General features: G+C 41.0%; 1 protein-coding gene across 6 annotated transcripts in view; it reads right to left on the bottom strand.

Moving 5' to 3' along the window:
* tnr (tenascin R (restrictin, janusin)) overlaps nt 1–25126 on the bottom strand; it is a 180751-nt gene that overhangs the window by 46275 nt on the left and 109350 nt on the right. For 5 of the 6 annotated variants that reach the window (XM_030403216.1, XM_030403212.1, XM_030403211.1 and 2 more), the window contains 10 exons: nt 23314–23790; nt 15311–15430; nt 15031–15174; nt 13824–13939; nt 9038–9188; nt 5174–5352; nt 4712–4802; nt 4146–4246; nt 2163–2265; nt 1249–1338 (listed from right to left, as the gene is read on the bottom strand). In XM_030403216.1, coding sequence (XP_030259076.1) covers nt 1249–1338; nt 2163–2265; nt 4146–4246; nt 4712–4802; nt 5174–5352; nt 9038–9188; nt 13824–13939; nt 15031–15174; nt 15311–15430; nt 23314–23790 — 1572 coding nt within the window. The remainder of the gene's footprint in view (nt 1–1248; nt 1339–2162; nt 2266–4145; nt 4247–4711; nt 4803–5173; nt 5353–9037; nt 9189–13823; nt 13940–15030; nt 15175–15310; nt 15431–23313; nt 23791–25126) is intronic. The other variant, XM_030403215.1, reaches the window with a different exon arrangement.

Raw genomic sequence — 25126 nt, 5'->3', positions numbered from 1 at the left:
AAAAATGTGTTTTTCAAGACAGATAGAAACTTCAACTAGTTCAACTAAAGCCACTGTCAATAGAAACTACGCTTTCAGCCTTTAGCAGCTCACACTCAGCATAATGAGCAGTGCTGTGTGCCCAGCAGACGGGAGGTGTTGTCATATTATTCAAAGCTATATGAGTAAGATGTAATAGCTGTAGTGCATTTTTAAAGTTCAAAGAGAGTGCACAAAATAGCGGGGTAGAAAGAGCGTGTTCTTAACGAAAATGGAGGCATAATTTTTGCAAAATACCTTCAGCCATTAAAATAATTGCAACTGGAGGAAAGATGTGCTTGACAGTCAATGTGTTGAAAAGATTAGCGAAGCCTCCACGAAATAAAATTTCACGCAGAAGGGTAAGTGGGGTCCTTCTTTTCTTTTTTCTTCTTTCAGCCAAACAACTAAAAACACAATAAAAATTCAAATAGCAGATCAATTACAGAGGTAAAGAGCGGGCCATTAGCAGAATGGTATGCATTAATACAGATTTAAAATGCTGTGGTGGGAACTTTCACCCAAGCGGGTAATACAAAACAGTTACACACCGCCCTAAAATAGCACAAGTCGTACCAAAATTTAATTTGCCTAATTCTGTTTAAACGGCTTTAATATTTAAAACAGGACCAACAGCATGAATTGAGAATGACACGAGTACTTGGAACTTTTAGTCGCAGAAACTGAAAGGTTTCTTCAGCTCATCATAGTCTGCGTTTTCGAATGCACCCCCGTTATTTGCCAGAAGAATGAGGCAAATTAGTCTGCTGATGTATGAAAAAGTGACAGCTGTTTTCTACATGCTATTTGTTTGTCTGATAACAGTGTGTTGCTCCATGCTGCTGTTCCGACTGTTCACACTGAACGGTTGTGGCTGAAATAAAATGCTGCCAGTGTGAGGCCGAACACAATTGTCTCAGCGCTGCAATCCAAAGTTCAGGTACACTTTTCGAAAATAACCGTCCTCGAGCAGTGACATTTTGTGGGGTAAAATAATGTCCCTGTAACTTAATTTAGATCTAGTCCCTGTGGTGGAAACATGGTTCCTTGAAAGTTTTCTAGTCCCTGGGGAATGTTCCCGTAGTGGAAACGTGGCTATGGATAATGACTGATGGGTCATTCTGCCTGTTGTGAAGCTGAGAACCCTAGTATAATTATTCAGTGTGTCTCATGTGCATGAGTTAGATCACCATTTTTTTGACAGTGGAGTAAAGATAGTGATTCACTCACCCGTCCTGGCGTTCATTGTGGCTGGTGTGCTCTGGTTGCTGCCTTTCATGGCGGAGATGCCGATGCCGTACTCTGTTCCTGGAAGCAGGTCTGAGGCACAAAGAGAAAGAGTGAACCGATTACTCATCCAGTACAAAATGAAGCAAGAAGAAACATCTCCCAGTCTTTTTTCACATTCTACCTCTGCGAGCACATGTCAACGAGACGGGGTTTTTCGTAACAGCGTAATTAGTTGTACGTCGGTGACGAGGTCTCGGCAAATTCACGCGTACATCAGTTAGATTCCGGGAGAAACCTTTTTTTTTTCCTTTTTCTTTGCCAGCTGCATAATTGATCAGTTTCAAATCAATTCAGCACGTCCGCAGTGAGTTCCTCACGCCACAGAAATAAAGATGCGGAGATGAGCAATGAAAATGCGAGAGGCAGAGATTATTAGCAGAGATGGAGAGTGGAAGAGGAGAGAAAATGAGAGTGACAGAGAACGAATGAGAGTGCAGGCGGCATCGATTGCAGCGGACCAACAGAATAACACAAGGACCTTTTGCTTCTATTCTTATGCTGGCCGTGCCCTTTTCAGCACTATGGCCTTTCAGAAAAAACATCCCGGCTGACCCCTCCTTTTCTGACAGCCTTTCAATATGCCCGCAGGACAACAAGCATTTCCACAGATACAATCAGTAGCCCTGTCAACTGTGTGTTAGCCGCGGAGATAATCCTGCCATGTAGAACACACAGGCACTTGCCAGCTTCTTCAGCGCACATTAGATGCGCCGTGATAATAAAGAAGGCATGGGGAAAAACATCGCTCTGAGCAAAACACCCCCACAGATGTTGATGATAGCTATTCAATAAAAACTGCCAGCACAACAAATAAACAAATCAAGGGAAAGAAAAACAACACATTGCTCGCTTACCTGTGAGCGTCGTTTTCGTGGTGGCTCCCTCATTGCGTGGTACGATGACTTTGTCGTACTGGTCTCCGGCTAAAGTGCTGTACACCACCTGGTAGCCCTCCACCTACATTAAACATGCACATTGAAACATTATAACACCAAACGGAAGGAGACTTTCAACGTTTTGGTTTTTTTTTTAAAGGAAGGAAATATGAGGCTTTCACCAACAGCCAAATCAGATTTAAATGTTACCCTGCATTGCCGATGGTTCCACGAATAATAAATGGTTTATTTTGCGTTAGCCCAGTGTGATATTTGGCTCTCTGTCAACACTCTGCAGAGTCATGAGGATGAATAAATTTGTAGTGCTATGAGGCATTAAGACAGTCTGGCTTCAGAAGTCTGGTTGTGTAGTTAGTGAGCACTGGGAATATCACTGCCACTACTGAGGGAAGAAACATGATTTATTACATTTTCATTCGGAGTGAAACACTCAGCGACCACTTTCAGGTTGGCATTTACCAAGCTCAGAAGATGCAGACCCACCTGTGTGTGATGATAAAGCGCTCAGTACAACAAGACAACAGTTCAGAAAAAGGTGAGGAATAAAAACCTGCTTTTGGCGAGAATGCAGGCTGGGTCAAGGGAGGGCGGATAAAATCGGGGGATTAAGGACAAATTAGTGTTTATTTTTTACAAAAAAGGACATAATTAACACATACTCTGTTATGTAAGGGGCAACTAAGGTTGTTCTGAGAATCTGTAGAAGCTATTAAGTATTTCACGTCAGTCCACTCATTTAAATAATAAATATATAAAAGATAAAAAGACAAGGACACATGTTGAGGTTAAAAAAGAGGAGAATCTGATATTGGGAGGTTTAGCATGAATAGCATCCAGTGGTGAAAGAAATACTCACACACTCTGTTTGAGTAAAAGTACCACCTGTATATCAGATTTCCTAAACTCTACATGACAAATAAAAGTCCTCTGATAAAAAAAGAGTATTTTATCTAATCATTATTGGCTCATCGACACGTAAGCAGCATTTTTCACATTGTAGTTTGCTGATGTGGAGCTGATTTCATCTACTTCACATTCTTTAAGTGGTGTAATCTATTACATTGCCTAATATTGTATGTGCTAATCGCTAGGGGTGTAACGATTCATCAACCCAGTTCCAAATGTAGGAGCCATATTGATTTTATAATTAACAAATTCAATACCAGTGATGCAAAGTCAGAACATCAATCCTCATCATCTTTGGGGTACGCCTTTATTTTGAAATTTTCAGAGGCATGTCTGTGTGATCTCCAAGCCTGCCGCCTCCCTAAACATTTAAACAGTGCTAGCAGACGAGTCATTAAGATGGCGAGGACAAACAGTATACTCCCCTCTCAGGAACGAATCAGCATTGTTGAAATGTTGGGATTATTGGAGAAAAGACAAGTCAATAGAGACAGTTATTGATCATCATTATTAGTTATCTATTTGTTTGTTTGTTTATCTAAGGGTCTCCATTAGCTGATGCCGTGGCGATCAGCTAATGACTACAAGCTGTTAATGAGATATAATACAGAATAAAGTGGTGACAGCTTCTTTTTGTAACTGATCGTGTTAAATGGGTGATTATTGTCAGATATCGATCGCAGGACTTTGAAAATCAATCAAACCAAAATTGTATTGTATTGTGATAAAACTGGTTTTCACCCCTTCTAATTATATGATTTGTAAAATCTTAATCTGCTAAGTAATTTAAGCGCTGTAGAATTTAAATCACACGGTACCTTTACCACAAAACTCAAACTGTTCAGAGTAACACATCAAGAGGAAGGTAGACTGAAAGAGAACAAATCCAGTGAATTTCCAGAACTGGCATTTAAACGATCAACCCTTGTTGTGTTGTTCTAAGAAGCATACCCCACCTATTGACACCTCAAAATGGCTGAAAGAAAATTACGGAAAATGAATTATTAATGCTCTTTTTGGTCCATGACTAGTTACCTCAGCCTCGCTGTTTTCCCATTCAAGCTCCAGGGTGGTGGAGGTCTTTGACACGAGACGCAGGTTCTTGGGGGCATCAATCTCTGAGAAGAACGATAAAGCTGACAATGTTGGGGACACTGAGACCAATTCTCAGGGATGGTGAACAAGCAGGGTTTAAACATCATCAGAAACAGTTCAAACTGTGAATTATCATAGATGATTTGAGCATGTAAGATGACATAATATACTGCACATCAGCATCAGCTGCTACACATCCATTTGTACTCATTTATATCCTGTAATCACGTCAATCCTGCAGATTTTATCCATTTTAATCCTCCTGAATTACATATTATAAAATGATATGCAGACATTTTACTTTAGATGTAGCAGAAAGTAAAGTCAATTTGACGACATTCACTAGATGTTTGCACTCCAAAAGAATTTGAATAATGTTGCGACAATAATGTGCTTTCCCCTGCACATTACCATGAACAGATGTTCACTACCGTCTTCTATATAGAGAAACATTACGGTATACATTTGGACAGTGTTGGCGACATCTGCTTGCTGTCAGACCTCACCGGTAGTAAATTCAGTGGAAATGGATCCGCTCTCATTTCCCTTCCTCACACCACTCACAGACACCTCGTAACGTGCGCCAGGACGCAGAACCTGTGGAAAGGGAACAAAGCATGGACACTTTAGTCGATTTAATCTCTTTGCATGGATATGCATATGTTTGTTTTTGTTTTTATCTCCAGACACAGACGTCAGGCAGACTCTGAGATTAGATAATTTAACAAGCATGAAGAGCATAAACACACACACACACACACACACACACACACTAGTAACACTATTCAACGCCCAACCCAAAAATAAATATTTTAAGTTGAGAGGACTGGCTTTTCTGTCCCCACATGACAGGTGAGTGCACACCAGATCTGTATACCACACACACACACACACACACACACACACACACACACACACACACACACACACACACACACACACACACACACACACACCCCACCAGTTACCTGCAGGGAGTACTGGCTGAGTGTGGGCTGGAGGCGGAAGGTGGTCCGTGGACCCTCTCCTCCCACCAGGCCGTATCGCAACACGATCTGATCAATCTTTGCTTTTGGCGAAATCCACTCCACAAAGGCTACTGTGTCTGACACATCACGCACGATCAGCTGTGTTGGGCCATCAATCACTGGATAAAGAGAAGCAGAAATAAAGAGCATAATTACTGAATGCCCTGTTGCCATTGTTACAAATAAAGCAGAGGTCGCTTTATCTACTGAGAAAAGTATTGCTGCACTCATTTTTGGCTAAGTCCAGGTATTGTTTACCATTTTTTATTACCTATTCGTTGATTTTTGGACAGATATCATGAGCCTCATTAGAGCAATCTGATGACTTTTTTTCCAACTAATTTTCGGGTCAATTAAACTTGAGGAAATTATGAAAAATGGCCCTGACAATTTCCTGAAGCACAAGGTGACGTTAGATTGCTTATTTTTTCCATTCAACACTCCAAACTCCAAGATATTCTATTAACTAGGACATAAGACATTGTTCACAAATCATTTTTGACTTGTGACCACATTTGTGCTTAAATAAAGCTTAAAGGATTAATCAATCAAAACTGTTGCCAATAATTTTTTGTGGTTGAACTGGTCAATTACTCAACTGTTGAAGCTCTTCTTTGAGGATTTTTAATTAATCTGTCTGCAAAAGCTATGTCAACAAAACTTTCCAAATGTTAAATATGAAACTAATGCTGAATACAATTCATTGAAAAAAAAAAAAAAACTTGGCCTGAAAATAATTTATTCTTTGCCAAATAATGATTAAATGACAAACTCAATGACAAAGTAAACAAGATCCCTAATCTGACTGGACATTTGTTGCCAACTTCTGGTTCGGAAACATTTGTGTCATATTCAAAGGAAAAATCAAATAAAAAAACTTAAAAAGAAATGATGAAAGATCATTTTAATAGTCACTGTTTCAAGCTTTTGCAGTGGTGAATTGAGATTTGTTATCAGAAAAAGCTGTTTGATGACAGCCAAGCAGGTTAAACTTATCAGACCTGACATACGTAGAGACAATAGGTTTTATCTGTACACAGTGTAAATCATGAGCCCTGATCTAAGAGGAGAGCTGAAAATACAACATGAATTATGGAGGTAGATGCTCAGAAATGTGGTCAGATGGCTGCTTGTGTCTGTTGTGTCGACAATATGAAAACCTAAAGAGCTGAAGGAGGCCTTCCAGGCTTAAATAACCCGGGGGATTTCCTCAAGCAGCAGAAAGGTGTCAGAAAACCAGAAGGGCTGTGGCTTCAGTGGTAACGTCAGTGAAAGGATATGGAGAAATCATTAGATGACTCAAGAAGTGAAGGCTTGGCTTGAGCTGACGTCAGCAGGGGAGGAGAAGTGTTGATCTTGACTGGTTTTATTGTGGTAAGAGGACACTGAGGAACCCCTGAACCCAACGAAAACGTAATCTATGGCGGAGGCAGAGGTCTCTGAGGTAATAAGAAGCTCCTCAGTGGCAGGGTGCCCGTTATGGATGAGATTAGTCTTAAGATTCTGAAAGCTCTGGACATCGGTGGGCTTTGTTGGCTGACAAGCCTGTTGGCTCAGATGGAGGTCGGGAACAGCGTCTGCAGATTGGTGGAGCAAGTTGATGATTCCATTTTTAAAAGGGGGGACTGGAGCATGTGCGCCACAATCAGCCGTAATATGGGCATCCTACCATACTGCCTTGGGGACTGCCTTAGTACGTGGAAACAAGCAGCTGATAGTGATTGTTCTCCGTAGGGTAGCTGGGTTCACCCTTACAGATGCAGCAAGAAGCACATACATACAAGGGATACAACATAAATTGCAGCAAAAACAGCCAGTTGAGGTGATTTGGACATTTGACCACGATGCTTCCTGGTCACCATCTTTGAGGGTTTTCCAGGCATGTCCAACTGTTAGGAGACCCCAAGGTAAGACCCAGAAGAAAGACCCAGATCTAGAGAGATTAGAGTTCTTTCTACCTTGGGAACGAGTTAGAAATTATTGCTGGCTTGCTGCCAATGAAACCTGGACCTGTATAAGTTCAGAAAAATGGATGGATGGATGGATGGATGGATAGATGGATGGATGGATGGATGGATGGATGGATGACAGAAGTAGGATTTACTAAACATTCGCTCTGCAATTTCTTGTTGTTAGAGCATCAATGCAAATATAAGGGAATTTCAGTCAAGGTAATGAGGTGTTCAAAAAGGTGATAATTAGCACTTGGTATAGCAGTGGTATTTTCTGGTGAGATATTTAAATAATTACCCATTTCGGTCTAAAAAAGGTGACAAACGTCATTTAATGTCGAAGACCTCACCAAACTAGCACATCACAATGCTTTGTTTACCAAACATGTTTTAAAATGAAAGTAGCATATTGTGCTGTAATAGCTTATTATTCCCTACTGATTGCCCCGGGGGTTATGATACAATTCACACACCGAGTGACAGATGATCAAATTCTCCCTTAAAGTCTTTCTTTAGGCTTCTGAGATCTAAACAAGTCCCAGAGTCAGGCGTGACACATCACAGGTCCTCCTGATCCTTGATCTTACAGAAATTGGCCCCTTGGGTCTCCTCCTAGAAAACATCCTGAGCAAGACAGCTGTTGAGAACCAATTCCCACATCAGCTGTCCTCTCCCTCTGGTTCTCCTCCGACTCCATGCAGCTTTCCCTCCACCTCCAACGAAGGATAAATCTTTGTTATGAATAATTGAGTGACTTCAAATTTGTCTTTTTCTCTTTCTTTATCCAATAAGGTGTCCTGCAGTGTGCCACCATGAAAAATTAATGGCTTCCATGAATTATTAATCGATACTTAATTACAACCCACGGAACGAACAAAGACTTGACAGGAAATTGATGATGTTTTGACTGCAGACATCAGAGTTTGAATTGTTATGGATGAGGTTTGAATTGGATCTATTACAGCTGTCCAAGTAGTGTTGGCTGGGTGAGGAGCTGGGGCGATACCTCAGTGAGGTTCACGTCAGGGACATAAATGGTGGCAGACTAACAAATATGTCAAGGCAATAGTAACTGCTTATGTCAGGGTATTTTGCTCTGTGTGTGGCAGTCTACAAAGTGGAGGGAATACTAAAATAATGCTACATTTGGTACTGAAATGGTAAGTTGATAAGTTGAAAATTAACTGTTGACAGCTATGGTAACTGTTTTATTATTAAAGCATTTAATAAAGCAAAAATGATAAAAAAGTGCTTCTTTCAGCTTCCAAATTTAAGGACTCGCTGTTTATCTGTTGTTATAGAAATCATTGTTAAATGAAAACCTTTGGGTTTTGGATGATGCTTAAACAAACAAGCAACTTTGAAATGTCACCTTTGGTTTTTAAGTTAATAATTGCATTTACTTTATTAAGTTATTAAACTTTTTGGTATTATACCATTTATGCATGTATTCAAAAATATCTCTGACTTGAGGACTGTATGCACTCCCTTCAGCCCACAAATCTGATACTTACCTTAAAGCTCACAGATTAAATGTTTATGACTAAATGAGCAACATTTTTTACTGGTTTCATAATTACTATGAGGGTGTTGCTGTTGTCAGTGCAAGCAAACAAGCAAACAACTGTAATCGCATTTTAAATATTTCTAAATCCTGATTGGTGCCCCAAAGAACAAACATCAGGTTTAAATGAATAACAACCACCTCAAACCAGTGAGAGAGAACAAACAAAAAACACAAATACAGAAATCCGTAATGTGAAAAAAACAACAGTGTTAAAGCGAAACTCGATGCTGATGATATCATATCAAAATGTCTAGGTTTATCAGTACGGTTTTTAATATCACTTACATGTTGTGACGGTAGCAGTGACTGGCTGGCTTCGTCCCTGGTCTCGGAGTGCCACCAGGTTAACTGTGTACTCCTCCCCTGGTCTCAAACCAGTCTGTATAAAGGAAGTGATGGTACTAGGCAGCTGTGCAGTCATTCCTCCATCATTATCCTGGGAGAAACAGAGATAGATGTAACCTGGTCAAAATTACCCTGCATTGTTATAAATAGTGTGTTTTATTTTTAAGAGTTCATGGTTGTAAAAGGAGGTGGTACTTGTGAACAAGAGATATTCTGATTATTCATTGGTTTAGGTGGTTGTTGGAGAGGTGAGGGGAAACAGTAAGTAAGAGTCTGAGTTAAGTTGTGTGGCTTGTGACAGAGAGAAAGACCATGAAGAGTTGGTGCAACAGACTTTCTACATGTGAGTCTGTGTCAAGATACTCACTTTACATGATTCTGTGAGCAGTTAAAGATATTTCTCCTCAAAGTGTGTACAGTCGCCTGTGCATTAGCCTCAAGTGCTAGCTCATTAGCATACCGAGTGTATGTTGTTAGCGTTCGTTAGCAAAGTGAATGGACTCTTAGCCACTGTTTTAGCTAACCCAGCTAGCGTTAAGGCTTTTGTTTTTTGTTTGTAGCATGGAAACCCTGAAGACTCATCAGAGACTGCTTTGAGCTCACACTACAGTATCAACTTAAAGCTGTCACTGGAGACCTGTGTGCCATCATGTTCATCACCCCAACCGAGAGACTGGTTAAAGCTGCAGACACCCACCTGTCCTTTTGTTCACCAGAGACTGAGAGACTGGACTTAAGGTACCACACTTTAATTTTGTGCATTTAAGTGAGCCGGCCGTTACTTTTGGGCCGCACTGCTCTCAAGCTTCCACAGGGTTTCTATATATTCTGTTATTGTATGCCGGCTTAGGTGTGTACATGAATGAGTGTGGGCCCACTGAGTTCAATGTGCATTTGAATTAAGGAAACTTGAATTTGGTTATAGTGTGTCGCAGCTGACAGGAAATATTGCTGTGACATCTGAAGCTGGTGAAAGGAGTTCAATATTATTTCATTTTGCTATTTGAAACTTTGAAAAGTAAATAAGAAGTTCATTATTTTTAAAACAGATTTCAGTCTGGTGAGTGATTTATTATTAGTTGGTTAAAGGAGACTCAAGACAATTTAAATATAGAAATATAGATACATTACCTTATTGTTCATTATTAGCAGATAAGTTAGGTGATTTAAAGAATTCAATGCCCTTCCCTGAATAAATTAGGGATTTACTGGGCTACATAGAGATACAAATAGGCTTACGTTGTTGCTTTGCTTTTTTTGGGTAAATATCAGCTAGCCTGCATCTTAAACTTCTTCTCTCAGTGGAGATATGGGACCTGGCAGATAAATGACTATCTCACCAGTGAGATACAAATATTGACTCATCCATTTAAATTCTTTGGAGTATTTTCTGAACTTCATACTTTCTAGCCTTTTATTTTGAATTATTTTTGAAACTTTTGGATGGTGTAGCGCATTAAATTCCCAAACGGTGCTGCTCGGCAGAAATGGGTATGAATGCTACACTGGTATTTCTCAGGCTGTATTCTGCAGAGGCAGCACTCTGTACATTTCCAAAGGCCTGCCACTCATCCATATGGAGCCCCTGCTATTCCCAGCTGTTCTCGCAGAATCGGTGTTGCACATGCACTTCCTGCCGACAGACAGATGTTACACCTACTGCTGCTCCAAGAACCCCAAAAGCCTTGCATACGAAGGCTCCTATTAAAACAGAACATACAACAGCTTGCTACTTTCCTAAATTAAAACTATAATTAGAGATGTGATCCATTTAATCACCTCAACTGAATTACCAGGGTGGGCAGTAACGCACAATGTTAATGGTCCAATAACAATTGGTGCTCAATCTCAATAATAATACAGTTAAATGAAGGCGATGCTAAATTATACAAAATGAGTCTCCATAATGGTATATCCCACTCCCATCTCATGCGTCTGTGTGCTCATAATTAGTCATCATTCTTTCTGCCGACAAGGTTGCTTGGATGAGGAATGACGGGAGCAATTTTTTTTGGGGTCCTTGGGGAGGTATTTTTATCCCTTTAATTTTGTTGAGGTGACAAAAATGTTAGACAGTTTGATTGCCCATTCTTTCTTCTTGGTTACTGAATAGGGGTAATTTAGTTTTTCAGGTAAGACAGCATGTATTTTATGGCCAATAACGGGTTCTAATAATCCATTTATTATTCATAGAAAGCAATATAAGAAATATAATAATTTTATACTTGAAAAGTATAGCAGCAAATATTAATAGTAGGAAACCCAAACTTTTCAAATCCACCATGTGATGAAACCACATTTCACACACACACACACGCACACACACGGATAATAATTGCACGCATTCTCCGCATATATTATAAGCACATTTTCAAAACAGTGAAGGAAGAGAAAAACACTTGGATACTAATCAGATAGTCAATGGAATTATTGGAAAAGGAGAAAATTGGAATAAAATTGGAAAGAAAAAAATATCACAACTTTATATGATTTGTTTTTAAATGAGATGTTTTCATGCCCTCTCCTTCATAATATAATTGAATATGCAATAATGGGATCATTAATCTTGAAAACTGTTGACATTCAACACATCTGAAATAGAAGTTGTCCTGGGGATTATCAAGAGTGGAGAAGAGAAGACCAAAAGAGAAGACTTTTGGTGCACACAGCATTGAAAAAAACCATTGTTGTTTTGTTTGTTTGTTTCATGAAACAAACAAACAAAACAACAATGTTTTTTTTCAATGCTGTGTGCACCAAAAGTTTAATTCCATTCACTCGCATAGTACTGGGCAGGCACCAGACATCTCAAATAAGCAAATAAAAGATTGCAGAGACTACTAGAGGTGGGTGAGCAAGTAGTGTTTTGTAATTTGGCTTTACCTTTGTCAAACCTAATACATAATGTACATGTATAACACGCTGCTTGGAGTGTGAGGGGTTGCTTCTCACCTTATTTACCCGACCTACATGTTTTCTTTAACGAGCGGCAGTTTCTCTCATTAGCGAGAGAAAAGATGGATTTCTGGCTGTTTGTGGAATTTGCCTGGCACGGTTTCAGTTTTAACAGTCCCATAGCTGCAGCCTCATCATGTGCCCTAACCTTTGAGCTTTGACCATTTGTTGACTACACAACATGAATCCCAATGTGGAGATACTTCAGGGAAACCCTTATCGTTATGCATGGACATGTGTGTGAATTTCATTTTCAAAAGAAAGCCACAGCAGCTTGTCCAACATTCAAACTAATGTTGCCTCCAGGAAATAGAAACTCTGGTTTTCTTTTTTGAAGATGTCACATAAATTATATAAACATATATACTAATACAAAATGAGTAATATGATACAAGTAGAGTTCTACTGACAGCAGTATTGATTGCCTGATTGCTATACAGATTTAACGATTTATTGCAAAAAGCTTAGAGTATAATTAGATGGTGTGGTAGGTTTGTGCTATGAGAACCACCGGCAGCATGATACTTTATTGGAATGTCAGATATACTGTATATTGTAGCTGTTTCTAACAGTGTTAACTTCAGATCTTGAAAGCTCACGCCCCCCTCTCTGCCGCTCTCTGTTTCCTTTTTACAGAGTAGCGAGTTCTGTATTTGGTCGCATAGGCAAAAGCTTTCATGCCTACCTCCATTACGAGATTGTCAAAATTCTCAATCCCCATTGCTGGATTAAATCCACAGGGGGCGGGACTGCCAACTCATAATATGATTTCCCCTGCGGCTGGAGTGAAGGAGGGAAAAGCGAAGAATGATAGAGGGAAGAGCACATACAGAAAAGGAAGGGAGAGAAAGAAGGAAATGGAAGGTACCTCCGGGGTAGAGATGAAGAGGTGATGGAAGGAAAGTCAAAAAAATAGAGATTAGAGGGAAAAGGTGGGGGTGGAAAGTGCTAGAAGAAGAGACACTGCGGGGTGACATCGAAGATTGGATAGAAAGAAAGAGAGGGGGGGAAGGCTAAAAGCAATAAAATGAAATTAGGAAGCCTGGTGCTTGTTCCATTCAGAAATGGGCTATCCTCAAAAGGGATTGAAATAAACACAAAAAAAAGCATCTGACATCAGATTTCATGCTTGAAGTCCGACCGCACCAAAGGATTTTGCCCCATGAGAACACCTTAAAGGAGAAAACCAATTACTGTGAGAGGGCATGAGATTAGAGTGCAGAGAGTACCTGAGTTTACAGCACGAATTAGAAAGAAATGTTTTTTTTGCTTTCTGGCTTTGAACCTGGCCTTGCTACGGTGTTATAAGGGGTTATTCTGAAAAAGGGTTTAATGGCTCATCCATCTAATAGCCAATAAGCTTAAGACAATCCGCTTGTCTAATTTGGTATGGGCTTCGAGTCAAGCGAACCCCCAAGAAAACCTAAATCCATCAAGTTATTTTCCTTCCCGTTTCCGCACAGATATTCAAAGTCGTTTAGAGGTTGGCATTGGTGAGATTTGAAAATAATTCTTTTCAGTCAAGGATATTTTGTTTGGTCAACAAGCAAAATGGGAAAAAAAAGCATATGTGTGCGAGGGAGGAGTGGGCCGGTATGTTCTTCTCACAGACAAGGACAGTGTACTTGTCTTTCAGCATGCTGTAGTGCAGTCTTACACTGGGACTGACAGCACATGCACGCACGTTCGCGCGCGCGCGCGCACACACACACACACACACGCACACACACACACACACACACACACACACACACACACAGCTGTACTCTACCTTGGGGATGAAGCTGATCTCCCAGCCATCGAAGGAATAGTAGAACGGTCTCCACTGGACCTCCACTGACGTCTCAGTGATGGATTTGAAGACTAAGCCGTCCGGATTGGAGAGGTCTGGAGAGGTAGCCAAAGACATATTATTGTTCTTCAGTGACCTGCACAGCCCATAAATCACTACTTCATCTCATACTGAAGGTGTCCAATGCTCAACCGTTTTGTTTTACATTTGTTTTCCAGCCCTGTTGTCTCAGTCTTTACTCGTTTTTCTTGAGGGACGCTGCACTAAGGCAAAAAATGTTATTGATCAAAAGACTGATCTGATATTTGTTGAAAAGTATTCAAAACGGTAACGCTTGCTTGTTAAGAACCAGTCTAAAGCCCTTTTCTTCAGCTTGGATATTCAATGACTCACACAGTGCTTTGGTAGCTGTGTCCTTATCAAATACTACGTTTCATAATTAAGTTCAGCAAATACAACCCAGCAAATCATGAAATCACTGCAAAAATGGTTCAGTCAAGCTTAACTGTCCTAAATTGACATCATTACTCTGAAATCTGCAATCACTAAAATTAAATTCACTTATCTGTGAAATGGGGGATCATTTTATCAGCCAATACTGAACTAATGGATACACACTGTATGTAGTCAGATGATGTCGAGTGGATACAACATTCTGTTTAACACTGAAAATAGGCTATTATCTATCAAGGGGTTTGGTGGGTTTCCATATTTCTGATAAGCATGGAAGCAAGTGGTGTGTTTCTCTGTCAGGTCTGAAGACCCGGCATTAACACGGACCAGGAAGTACACAAGCAGAAGCTGTTGAAATGTGTTTTGTTGTGTGTTTGTGTGTGTGTATTGGAGTGTAAGTGACATTGAACAGGTGTTACAGATAAGAGTCACAACAAGTTGAAACAAGAGCAGGTGGTTTTCTCACTCCATTGACAGTGGGAAACATCTACGGCAGGATTTAATAAAAAAAAAAGTGCGAGACTGCGTGTGTGTGTGTGAGAGAGAGAGAGAGAGAGAGAGAGAGAGAGTGTGTGTATCCCTATGAACAGCTGTATCCATGTGAGGATACATGTACAGCACAATGTGTTACATTTTATATTCTGTTAGATCAAACATTGCTTCAGTGGAATATCTTCTAGGTCTCCCGTGAGGGTATTTTGTCAAAATAACCCAGAGGGCTGACTGCACTTACAGGTCGAAACAGTGATGCTGGCAGGGACACTGATACTGTTGTTAATGACAGCGAACACGTTGATGTTGTACTCGATGCCTGCCTCCAGGTTCGTGACAGTGATGGTGGTGATGTTCCCTGGAATCCTCAGCTCTAACTGGATACCTGACAGGGAGACAGGTAAAAAGATACTGATTATACACCTTTTTTTTTTTTTTTTAAAGAAGCTGAGTGTTATTTTAAAATAATAAACTGAAGCTTCTATTGCTAACTTCCCTGCTTCAAAAAGTTCTGTACTTACCTCCAGCGCTGCTCGGTGTGTAGGTCACTAAGAAGTCTGTCAGCACCACTGAGCCCTCCCACTCCAGGTCAATAGTGCGATCAGTCACACCTCGTACCCTCAGGTTCATGACTGGTGCAACTGTTGAGACATAAAACAAAAACTATAAGAATAAAATGTTTAAACAATAGCAATGTTAACTTTATTATTTGTAGTTTTTTCTTGTTTGTGTTTGTGGTTTTACCATGATAATTGCAAAATATAAGCATTATATCACCTGTAAAGCCACTTGGAGATATATCCTACTTTAGTGGGAAAATAGCAAAGCTCTGCATGCTTTAATATGTAGGGTAAGATTTTCACACCCACGATTCATAAATTCAGCGTCTCAGACAGCCGTTGACTAACTTGTGTATCCCTGGTGTAAGAGCTACAACTCCTGTGAATCATCCACCATAGAGCCTATAACAGACAGTGAATGATTGTGTAGATAAGTGACCCACTCTTCCTCATCTCCTCTCTCCTGAGCAACTTACATGGCAGCCTCTGGGTAACTGATGCATCAGGTAACCAATGAGATTTCACATGCAGCAATTTATCAGTTTTAAAGCCCTAAACTAAATAATGATGCAAGTTAATGTACTTTTTAAGCGTTTTTCTTTTTGAATGGGCTGGTTTGCCACATAAGCAATTGTTTTTGACTTTTTTTAAGTCCACAAAGTTGGTGTAAATAAGGAAGTTAAGAACTGATACGTTTCTGCACTCAAGCAAGGGGTCCAGGCACCAGAATAATTCCCTAGAAAAAACATCAGCTAATTGTTCATTTTTCAGTCATATTGTTATCTGATTTGAACGTGGATAATGTAAGACTATATGATGTTGACCCGTTGTGTTTGCCAGCAAAAAGGGGCAGAGACAGGTCCTCTGTAGGCCAATTTTTGCAAAGAAAAAAGGATGCAAGATAATTTAGCGTTCAAACACCTACAGATTAATGCCAGAAGCACTTACAGAGTTTCTTCTTTCAAAAGTGCCCCAAACCATCTATATACTCCAAATGGTACATTTACTTTGGGTGAGACTGGGAATGGCATTTTAGGATAATTTTACATACATTTCCAGGCACAAGAACAGGTTAAAAAATTACTCCCAGACAACTTACAAAGTATGTCTCAGAGTCAGCAGTCTTCTCAGTTAAGTTTACTTTGACACCACTTGGGAAAGAACCCCGGGTCACACATCTTTGGACAAGTGTCAAATATACAATAACACAATAAAGTCAAACACTTATGCAGCCTTTAAATTGATTTGTGAGCTACCACAATATGCTTGGCGCTCCAGTGATTAACTGAGGCTTACATTTTAGCAAGCTACCGAGTGGGTGACATAATGCAGGATATATAAAAAAACAACATACTGACTGAGAAAAGAAAGTTGTTGGGAATATCAACATTTTCCTCAGACAAATAAAATTATGAAGAAAAACTCTGTACCAAAGAAAAGTTTACCTCCATGGCCCCATTTATGAAAACGTCAAACACATCTTAAATTGTAACCTGAGAGCTTAGAGTCATTGTCGATGACACAAAATGGGGGGGTTTGTAATGGACACTTCTCTTGAAAAAAAACTTGTAAACACAACCCTGTTAACAGGCAACATTATTTCCATTGTGGTGCTTCAGAAATAGGCAGCAGTCCAGATGCCTGGGCTGACATCAGACCACCATCAAACCTCTATACATCCATATGAATTGCCACATGTGGTGCAAGACTTTATATTTAGTATATAAAACCAAAATACATGGCCTTGCTAACAGAGGGCCCTGCTTTCATTCACTGCATGATTTTGCCATCCAGGGTCAATGAAGGCCGAGTAACTGGTAAAATTATCATAACAAGAGTGCTTCGAAATACTGCCCATGCACACAACATTCTTACATGTGCCATTATCTCCCTGACTGAAAACAGTCTCTGCAACTGTATCTTTTGTAACACATGTCAGCTGGCCAGACTGCACTGAGTACGTGCATTCCAGCCAGTAAAAGAAGCCAGTGCTTGTGTCAACAACAGGCTGAGTGTTAAACATGAGAGGGAGAAGCGCTGTCATTCATTCGGGCTGAAGTGGAGAAAGTCAAGCCATAAGCCTGAGACGGTGGTGCTGAATGCAAATGTGGAGGCATAAACAAGAGTGTTTACAGCTCCCCCTGCCAAAAACAACAAGGGTGAGGAGGAGGAGAGCCTGGTGAAGGACAATGGAGAGGAGAAGGTAAAAAAAATGTTTTTTGGGGGGGAGAAACAACAAGACTGATTCAAAGACAGAACAAGAGAGAAAAAGACTGGACAAGATACGCTTCTGGAGAGTAAATGACTAAGGATGAAACAGAACAGAAGAGAGAGTCACAGAGGAACAAAGGAGCAGCAAGTGTGATGGTGTGATAGACAACCTCTCACCCCTCGATCATCTCTACATCCTGTGATACAGGACTTTATAGCACAGCGCTGAGTCCACCTCGGGGAACCTGCGGACGCTCTGGTAGCCGTTGCAGATTCTTCCTCAAACACTGGAAAGATTGGGAACATGCCGCACAACAGTTGGCTCATTTCGAAACAGCGAACCTGCACTGGGGACGACTGCTGCAGCATTTACTTTACAGCTAGAATTATTTCACCAATTAGACCTGTCGCATCTATGAAGGAAATAACAAACGAAACAAAGGAGCAATAATCCATGGGATAGAAAGAGAGTGATTGAATGAGGTCATGCAGGAGGCTGAACAGACAAGCCGCTTGAAGAGTAAAGACGTAAACTCCCAGAGTAAGTGAAGGGCGAACTCTCAAGTGGGCACTTAGGGAAAGGTTTCCCCGAAAAAGTTAACAAAGTCAGAGCGAGAATCTGTAACTTTGCTAAAGAAAGGGAAGCGCTGAGTTCTCACCTTGTTATTGCTATGTTAAAGGTCACCAACAAGCTGCTAATTTGTATGCAAATAATATTGTTTACTCTCCTGAATTTCTCAACATTTCCCGATTGCAGAGTATCAGGAGAGTCTCTGACCTTTGTGACTGGGCTAGTGTCCAACTTCAGCAGCAGTTTTCAGTTTCTGACTTCATGTCCTTGTTTTTCTGTCTTACTCTAACTTCAGTTGAAGCACATTTTGCTCTTGAGCTCCTGACAAGGTCTTCGGATAACAGACAGCTTAACGGTATGAAGGGGCTGTCTGCATGCTTGCCAACACAAGAACACAACAAGTTTTTGTGAAATACTTACTTACGTGAACAGGATGATACAAACACTGTTTATATCTCTTGCAGACTCATTAAAATGCTGAATGTTTTGGTGCTGAATGCTGAAGGTGAGTCATGTATCTTTCCCAAGGTTTGTTACAAAAGGGCAACTTGCTGAAGGTTATTCAGCAATCTTGCCTGGAGTCTTTAAGTCTCATTAGGTCTAATCAGCACGCACTGATTGGTAGAAACGGCATTACCCACTAAACTAAAAAAACCTTAAAAGGTAAAACTCCAGCTGACAATGGAGGTCAGTTTATCATCTGAGGACTAACTTACCTTCGGGCTAACTTACCTTCCGGCTACCTCATGTAATGGCATTTCTCTCGTTCATAAGCTTTAGTGACTAAACCGAAAGTTTGTGTCTGACGCACAATATTATGGAATTGTGCCTAATAAGATCTGTTTTCAGTTTCTCCGATTAAATGGGGGTCAAGGATTCAGTCTGTTGTTGTTGAACCCGAACACACAATGCTTCAGGATGGTTTTCCTTGCTTTGAGTAAGTAAAGAATTGCATTTTGTATTTTGTTTTAATTTACATATCCTAGTAACAAACCAACTGTGGGACTGTATCACAAAGCAAGTTCAGGTAAGTCCAGCTGGATAACTTAAACGGCCCTACAAAGCCTATCATCGCTTATTACAAAGATGGCAAGCAACTGTCCGTGGTAACTCAGTTTGTACGAGTCCTGAGGCAGCGGAGTAAAAAATACTGCTTTTAATAACATGTGAAAGGAGGAATCTACAGCAGTGTTCAATCCTGGACCTCTGGGAGCCCTGCCTGTGTGTGTTTTAGATGTTTCTCTGACACAGCACATTGATTCAAAGGGATGGGTTATTATCAGGCTTCAGCTGAGCTTGATGATGAGCTGATTATTCGAGTCAGGTGTGTGGGAGCAGGGGAACATGTACAACATGTAAAGAGGGGGTCCCTGAGGACTAGGATGAAAGAATACTGATCTTCAATATCTACTGTGAATTCAAGTAATATGCAGCTTGTGAAAAGAATGGAATATCAGCACAAAAACAGGATGACTATGGGCAGTGAAGTGTTTACTATTTAAGCTTTAAGGTATATAAGTTTAATGTGCTCTTTTGTATGCTGTTATTTTTTTGGTTATTTTGATTGTCAGGTATGATGTATCAGCATAAAATATGGCCTTTTTTGTTGAGATTTACAATAAAAAATATAAACAAAACACTGTTTTAATTCCATTTTTTCACAAGTTTGGGTTAAAGATCTAAGACTTATTTTTCCAAAACTGTGAGCAAAATCTCTTAGAATCCACGCTCATGAGCTCTTTTCCAAGATGCCAAGATAATCCATCCACCTGACAGGTGTGGCATATGAGGCAAATGGTGGTCACACCGGATATTGATGGCCCCACTACCTCATTCAGTTCATGGGTGGCAGCTCTAGTGAACATTCCTGCAGTCGGCATGCCAATTGCATGTTAACTCAAAACTTGCAACATCTGTGGGATCGGATTGTGTGATAAAACTGCACATTTTAGAGCGGCCTCAAGCCACACCTGTGCACTAATCATGCTGTGTACTCAGCATTATGGTGAGCCACACCTGTCAGATGGGTGAATTATCTCGGCAAAGGAAAGGTGCTAACTAGTCCAGACTTCAACTACTTTGTTTCTCAAGAATTTGAAAGAGACGAGTGTTTTGTGTGTATGAATGTGCCTTATGTTCACACCTAATTGCTATTTTGTTTTATCATTGGTGAAAAGCAAATGTATGCTAAAAAAAAAAAAAACTAAAAAAAAAACCCTGTGGGTTTTCTTTGCTGAAATGCAAATTTGCTTTCTTATTCTACACTCTGCTTAAGCATCCAAATAAGGAGGAGCACACAAAAGATCAGACTCGCATTCAAATCTTTTTTTGGTTGGCAAAAAAGGCAGCTCCAAAATACATACTGTCAAAGAAGCTTTGTCATACAAGGAAAAAAAGAATCAATTTCTATTCAGTGCAGGAGAATAGCTTTGGTTATTGAGGGACTTTTGCTGCACACTGACACACAATTTCAGGCACAACTACAATAACAGTATGTGTCCTCAAGCTGCTGAGGCAGGCTATGAATAGCACACAGGTTTAGGCTTGTGCTTGATTGTGCGACGAGGTGTTCTCAAAAGCCCTATAATATCACAGTTAAACCCACAACATGTCATTTCTGTCATCATGGGGGCTCTTAGTGAAAAACAAAACAACGGTGTAAGTAGCAGGGGAGATAAAATCTATCATGCAAATTTTCCATTTCTATAGAACAAGGCGCCAACCTTGCAATTTGGGGTTCAGTATCTCGCTCAAGGATACCTTGACATGTGGCCGTGGGAGCCGGGGAATCCAATTGGGGTCCTTCCGATTACTTGACGACCCGATCCACCTCCTGAGCCAGCTGCCCAAATCATTGTGTGGCTCAGGCAGAAATGTTCACAGACCAGGTAGTGCATTTAAGTTTTATTCATATTATGTTTAGTCACGTTCACTGACCACATTCTCTGACGTATCATCTGATGAGATTCACCGGAGGTTGTTGCAAAAGGCTACCAGATTCAATGAACCGTTACCTTGAGTAATATATTCAGGTTTGAACATAAAATCTCAATGATACACAAAAAAGATCTGGTCGTCTTTGGGCATTTTAATGCAGACATGTATTTGAACTTTTCATGGGCCTAATGATGTACCTGACAAAAACAGCTTTACACAGTAGGCTTAGAAATTTCTACTACTGACTGACCTGCTGTCAGTAAAAAAGCTGTGCCGTCGAGTCACACTTGGTTGATGCAATAAAGCAGAATGGTCATGAATAAGCGGCCGACACTGCGTGAAAGCTGCGTCGACATCCACAGCTATGTGAGAAATGTCAATGTCAGTTGTCAACAATGCCGCACTCATCAACGAGAGAGTGTCACCGCCACTTTTCCACTGTTGCATCAGGACGTGATCGTGGAATTCCTCTGCTGTCGAAATGAAATGCCACTCTGATCAACACGCTGATCTTTGCTTTGTGCACTGACATATATTTTTCATGTGAAGATACACTGTATCCTTCCGCATGCCTCAAACATGCCATTTGAATTCTCCATTACTGCACGTGGTGGGAAAATATAGGCCTTCTTAATTGAAGCAAAAATACATCCCGCTTTCTTCAGCTTTTGATACCATGAAGCACTTAAGCCTGTCACCCTACAGGTCTCTGGTAATTGAACTGCTTCGTTTTGTATTCAGCAAACTATCCCCTACAAGCGCCGGCTATTTTAGCCTCTAATTGCGAAGAAATAAGCAATTCGGACTCCCGCACTTGGTATAGATATTAAATGGTGGGAGGAATCAGCTTTAGTAATATGATTTGCCATCCCTGTCTCTGTTGCTCGCTCTTCTGTCTGTCCTCATCCTTCACTTTCTTGACAGCTGCCTCAAATGGCAGAGGAGGATCTGATACTTTGGCGTGGAGAGCCGGGCTCATCGACAAAGGCGAGCATGACTCAGAAACTCTGTCTCAGCTGCAGCTAATGTGACACCTCTCTCCGCGGACGGATGTGACTTTTGACAAATGAATGCTGTTATACCTTCTGCTGTCCGGCAAGTTACGTGCCCTGCCACCTGGAAGCGCGCGCGCGGGGGGGGGGGGGGGGCTGTGAAGCATCATGGGTAAAAGGGTGTACTTTCTATTTAAATGCTACACTAGGTGGTTGAATTAATTACATCCTTTATTCTTGTTAAATGTGTGCTGATAAATGAAATTTCCTGCTGTAGCCACTTTCCTGTCTGCAAACTCTAAGCCCTCAGTGGTACACGTCAATAACTGCTATCCTTCCATTAGCTTTAGGTTTCTGTTATATATTGTATTCAGCGCTGAAAGGATTAGCTGCTTAGTCAGCTAATTTAATTTTCAGAAAAAGAAATCCAAGGCAGATCTCATAATCGTCCCGGTCATATATATACAGAATATCATCCAAAAATGAACAAACGACTGCTGGTTTGTAGAAATGTACTGCTCTTTTACAGTTTTATTTTATTTTAAAAAGAATACCTTCACTTTTAAGGGAAGTTTAGCCCTAATTGTACACGTTTGACAGATGGTGTTTACACAAATGTTTCAGACATTAACACCCCGCCTCATTTAACAATCCATTCCAGACATCACTGTACTGAATCGATTACAGCGCGAGATCTAGATTTTCTGTTAGTTGGTGTTATTTATCAAGTGGAACAAATCTGTTTTTCATCACCCTTACTTTTTCAGAACTACTCCCACACTGTAAATAAACCACATAAAGACGCATCAAAATGCTCTCTATATAAAGACTGGACTGTAATCTGAAGCGTGCATTCAATTTTTGACACCTGAATAAAACCTCAGTCATGGCGCCAGCGACTCATGAACAAAGAAATGTGCTCACATACCAGTAAATCAATCTCAGCGGTCGAGGCACTTCATCTAACGTTGCGGCTCCAATTTTGAAAAGAAACCCTGGTCCTGCCCCCGAGAGTTCATGCTGAACTATCTGAGGGTCACACAGAGTCGCTCTGAAATCTGTTTAGTCTGTTTTTCTACTGTGAGCTACTTGCTCCTGGTCACACTGACAGGAGTGTTAAGGGAGGACAACTTCCTCCCCCAAAGTTTTTTGCTTCTGGGAATTGAACTGCAAATGTCATACAAACTACTTCTTGAACTCGACAACAGCCGAGAGGATCAAACTGACACGAAGGATAAAAAGTAACAGCCTACCAGAGTTGCAGTCATCTCCAGCAAAGCCGTCCTGGCAGACACAGAATCCATCCTTGCAGACTCCCTTCTTGCTGCAGTTGTTAGCGCAGTAGACCAGCGAGCAGTCCTCTCCCACGTAACCGGGCCGGCACTGGCATGTCCCGTTGACGCACAGCCCCTGGTCCGAGCAGTCATTGAGGCACCTCCCGACCATGCAGTCCTCGCCGGTGAAGGACTCCTCGCACACGCACTCCCCGTCGATGCACAACCCGCGACCCGAGCAGTCCGAAGGGCACCGTGGCTCCGAACAGTTGTCGCCGCCAAAGTCACGGTCGCACACACACTCCCCTTCGACGCACACCCCCTGGCTGGAACAGTCATCCGGGCAGCGAGGCTCAGAGCAGTTTTTGCCGGTCCAGCCTTCCTCGCAGATGCAGCCACAGAGGTCAAAGCTGAAGCTGCCGTGGCCACTGCAGCCCGGGACAAAGTCCAGACGACCTGGGGAGAAAGGTAAACAGAATTATGTGACAAAATGTTGCTTGACTCTAAGATGAAAAGTTTACAATGAAATAAAACCTAAAGGGTGAGTTCAGTTTTTAACATTACTTTGACTTGTTTTCCATTTTCAGCATCCTTAGGACATTTACAGAAACCGCCCTATCACTGGTTCCAACACTGCAATATGAAGCAATGTGGATCCTTGACAATTTTATTTTTATTTTTTACTTTGATCCCCAAGAATCCTTGAGTTTTTCTCACTATTATACCACTTTAAACCTGGAGAATATCCTTTTTTTTTCTCCTCGTAAAATCGTCGATTTAATATGAAAATGTCGGAATAAAACTTCCCTCCTACCCAGCTCCACATTGTCTTTGTTTCCTACAATGGCCCTCATACACTGTAGCAGAAATTAATACAGTAATTGCGATCCTGGCAGTTTATTTCTCCAGGATGCCTTGCCATGATTTTGTTCTGGTCCCCAGGAAAAATATCAGAGAGAAGCTGGGATGTGTAAAATGTGTGTACGTGAATCGGAGCCTCTCTTATGTACTGAAAACCAGATGCCCTTTCTAACACCTAATTAATACCACATTAAAGGGGCTTTATGTCCCAATTTGTGTTGCATGTATTAATCCCTTTTTTTTATTATTGGCCATATGTGAGCGGACTAGACCTTCCCCATCTCCCTCTGTCGCCTTTACAAGCCTGTGGACAATTTGTTTCAGCTGCTGGACTGTAATTTTTGTGAAGGACAATTTACAGTGACAGTCCCGAGGATGTCACATAATGCACGTCCTCAGTTCCGCTAACAGCGCAACAGCCGCTAAGGTAAGTTTACAAATGGCTTCCCAGTGAAGTGGATCAACCCTGTTCTGTTTTTGTAATAAGTGCTAGTAGGGCTGCACGAAAAATCGTTAAAAAATCGATTCACACATACATGTGGTCTCATTTTCACACATGGCGATTCTGAAGCATTTTATATCTCGAGCTGAATCACAAACAATTGCTCCTATTTTCCTCCCGGATTTTTTGAAGCGCCCCCAAACGCAGCACTGCCGCTGCCTCCTCCCTCAACCTGTGGTAAAGCGTGATTCGGTGGAGGGAGCCAGAGTTCTAAAGTCCAGTTCTAAACTCCAATGGGGTGCAATGTAACGCTGTTATTTTGAAGAAAAATTTGTTGTCAATTGTTCACAGCCCAACTTCGGGCGTCACGTCACGTCATATGTTTACGCTGACCCCAGAGGCGGCTTTTGGAAAAGGAGGAATATTACGCCTCCGTTTTAGAAAGCCGATCACTGCAGCTATCACATATCACCTAGCCAAAGATATGGC

The sequence above is a fragment of the Sparus aurata genome, chromosome 21, assembly GCF_900880675.1.
Source record: "Sparus aurata chromosome 21, fSpaAur1.1, whole genome shotgun sequence".
Lineage (NCBI taxonomy): Eukaryota > Metazoa > Chordata > Actinopteri > Spariformes > Sparidae > Sparus > Sparus aurata.
Note: the sequence above shows the minus strand (reverse complement) of the source record. Positions and strands in the feature narration are given on the sequence as shown.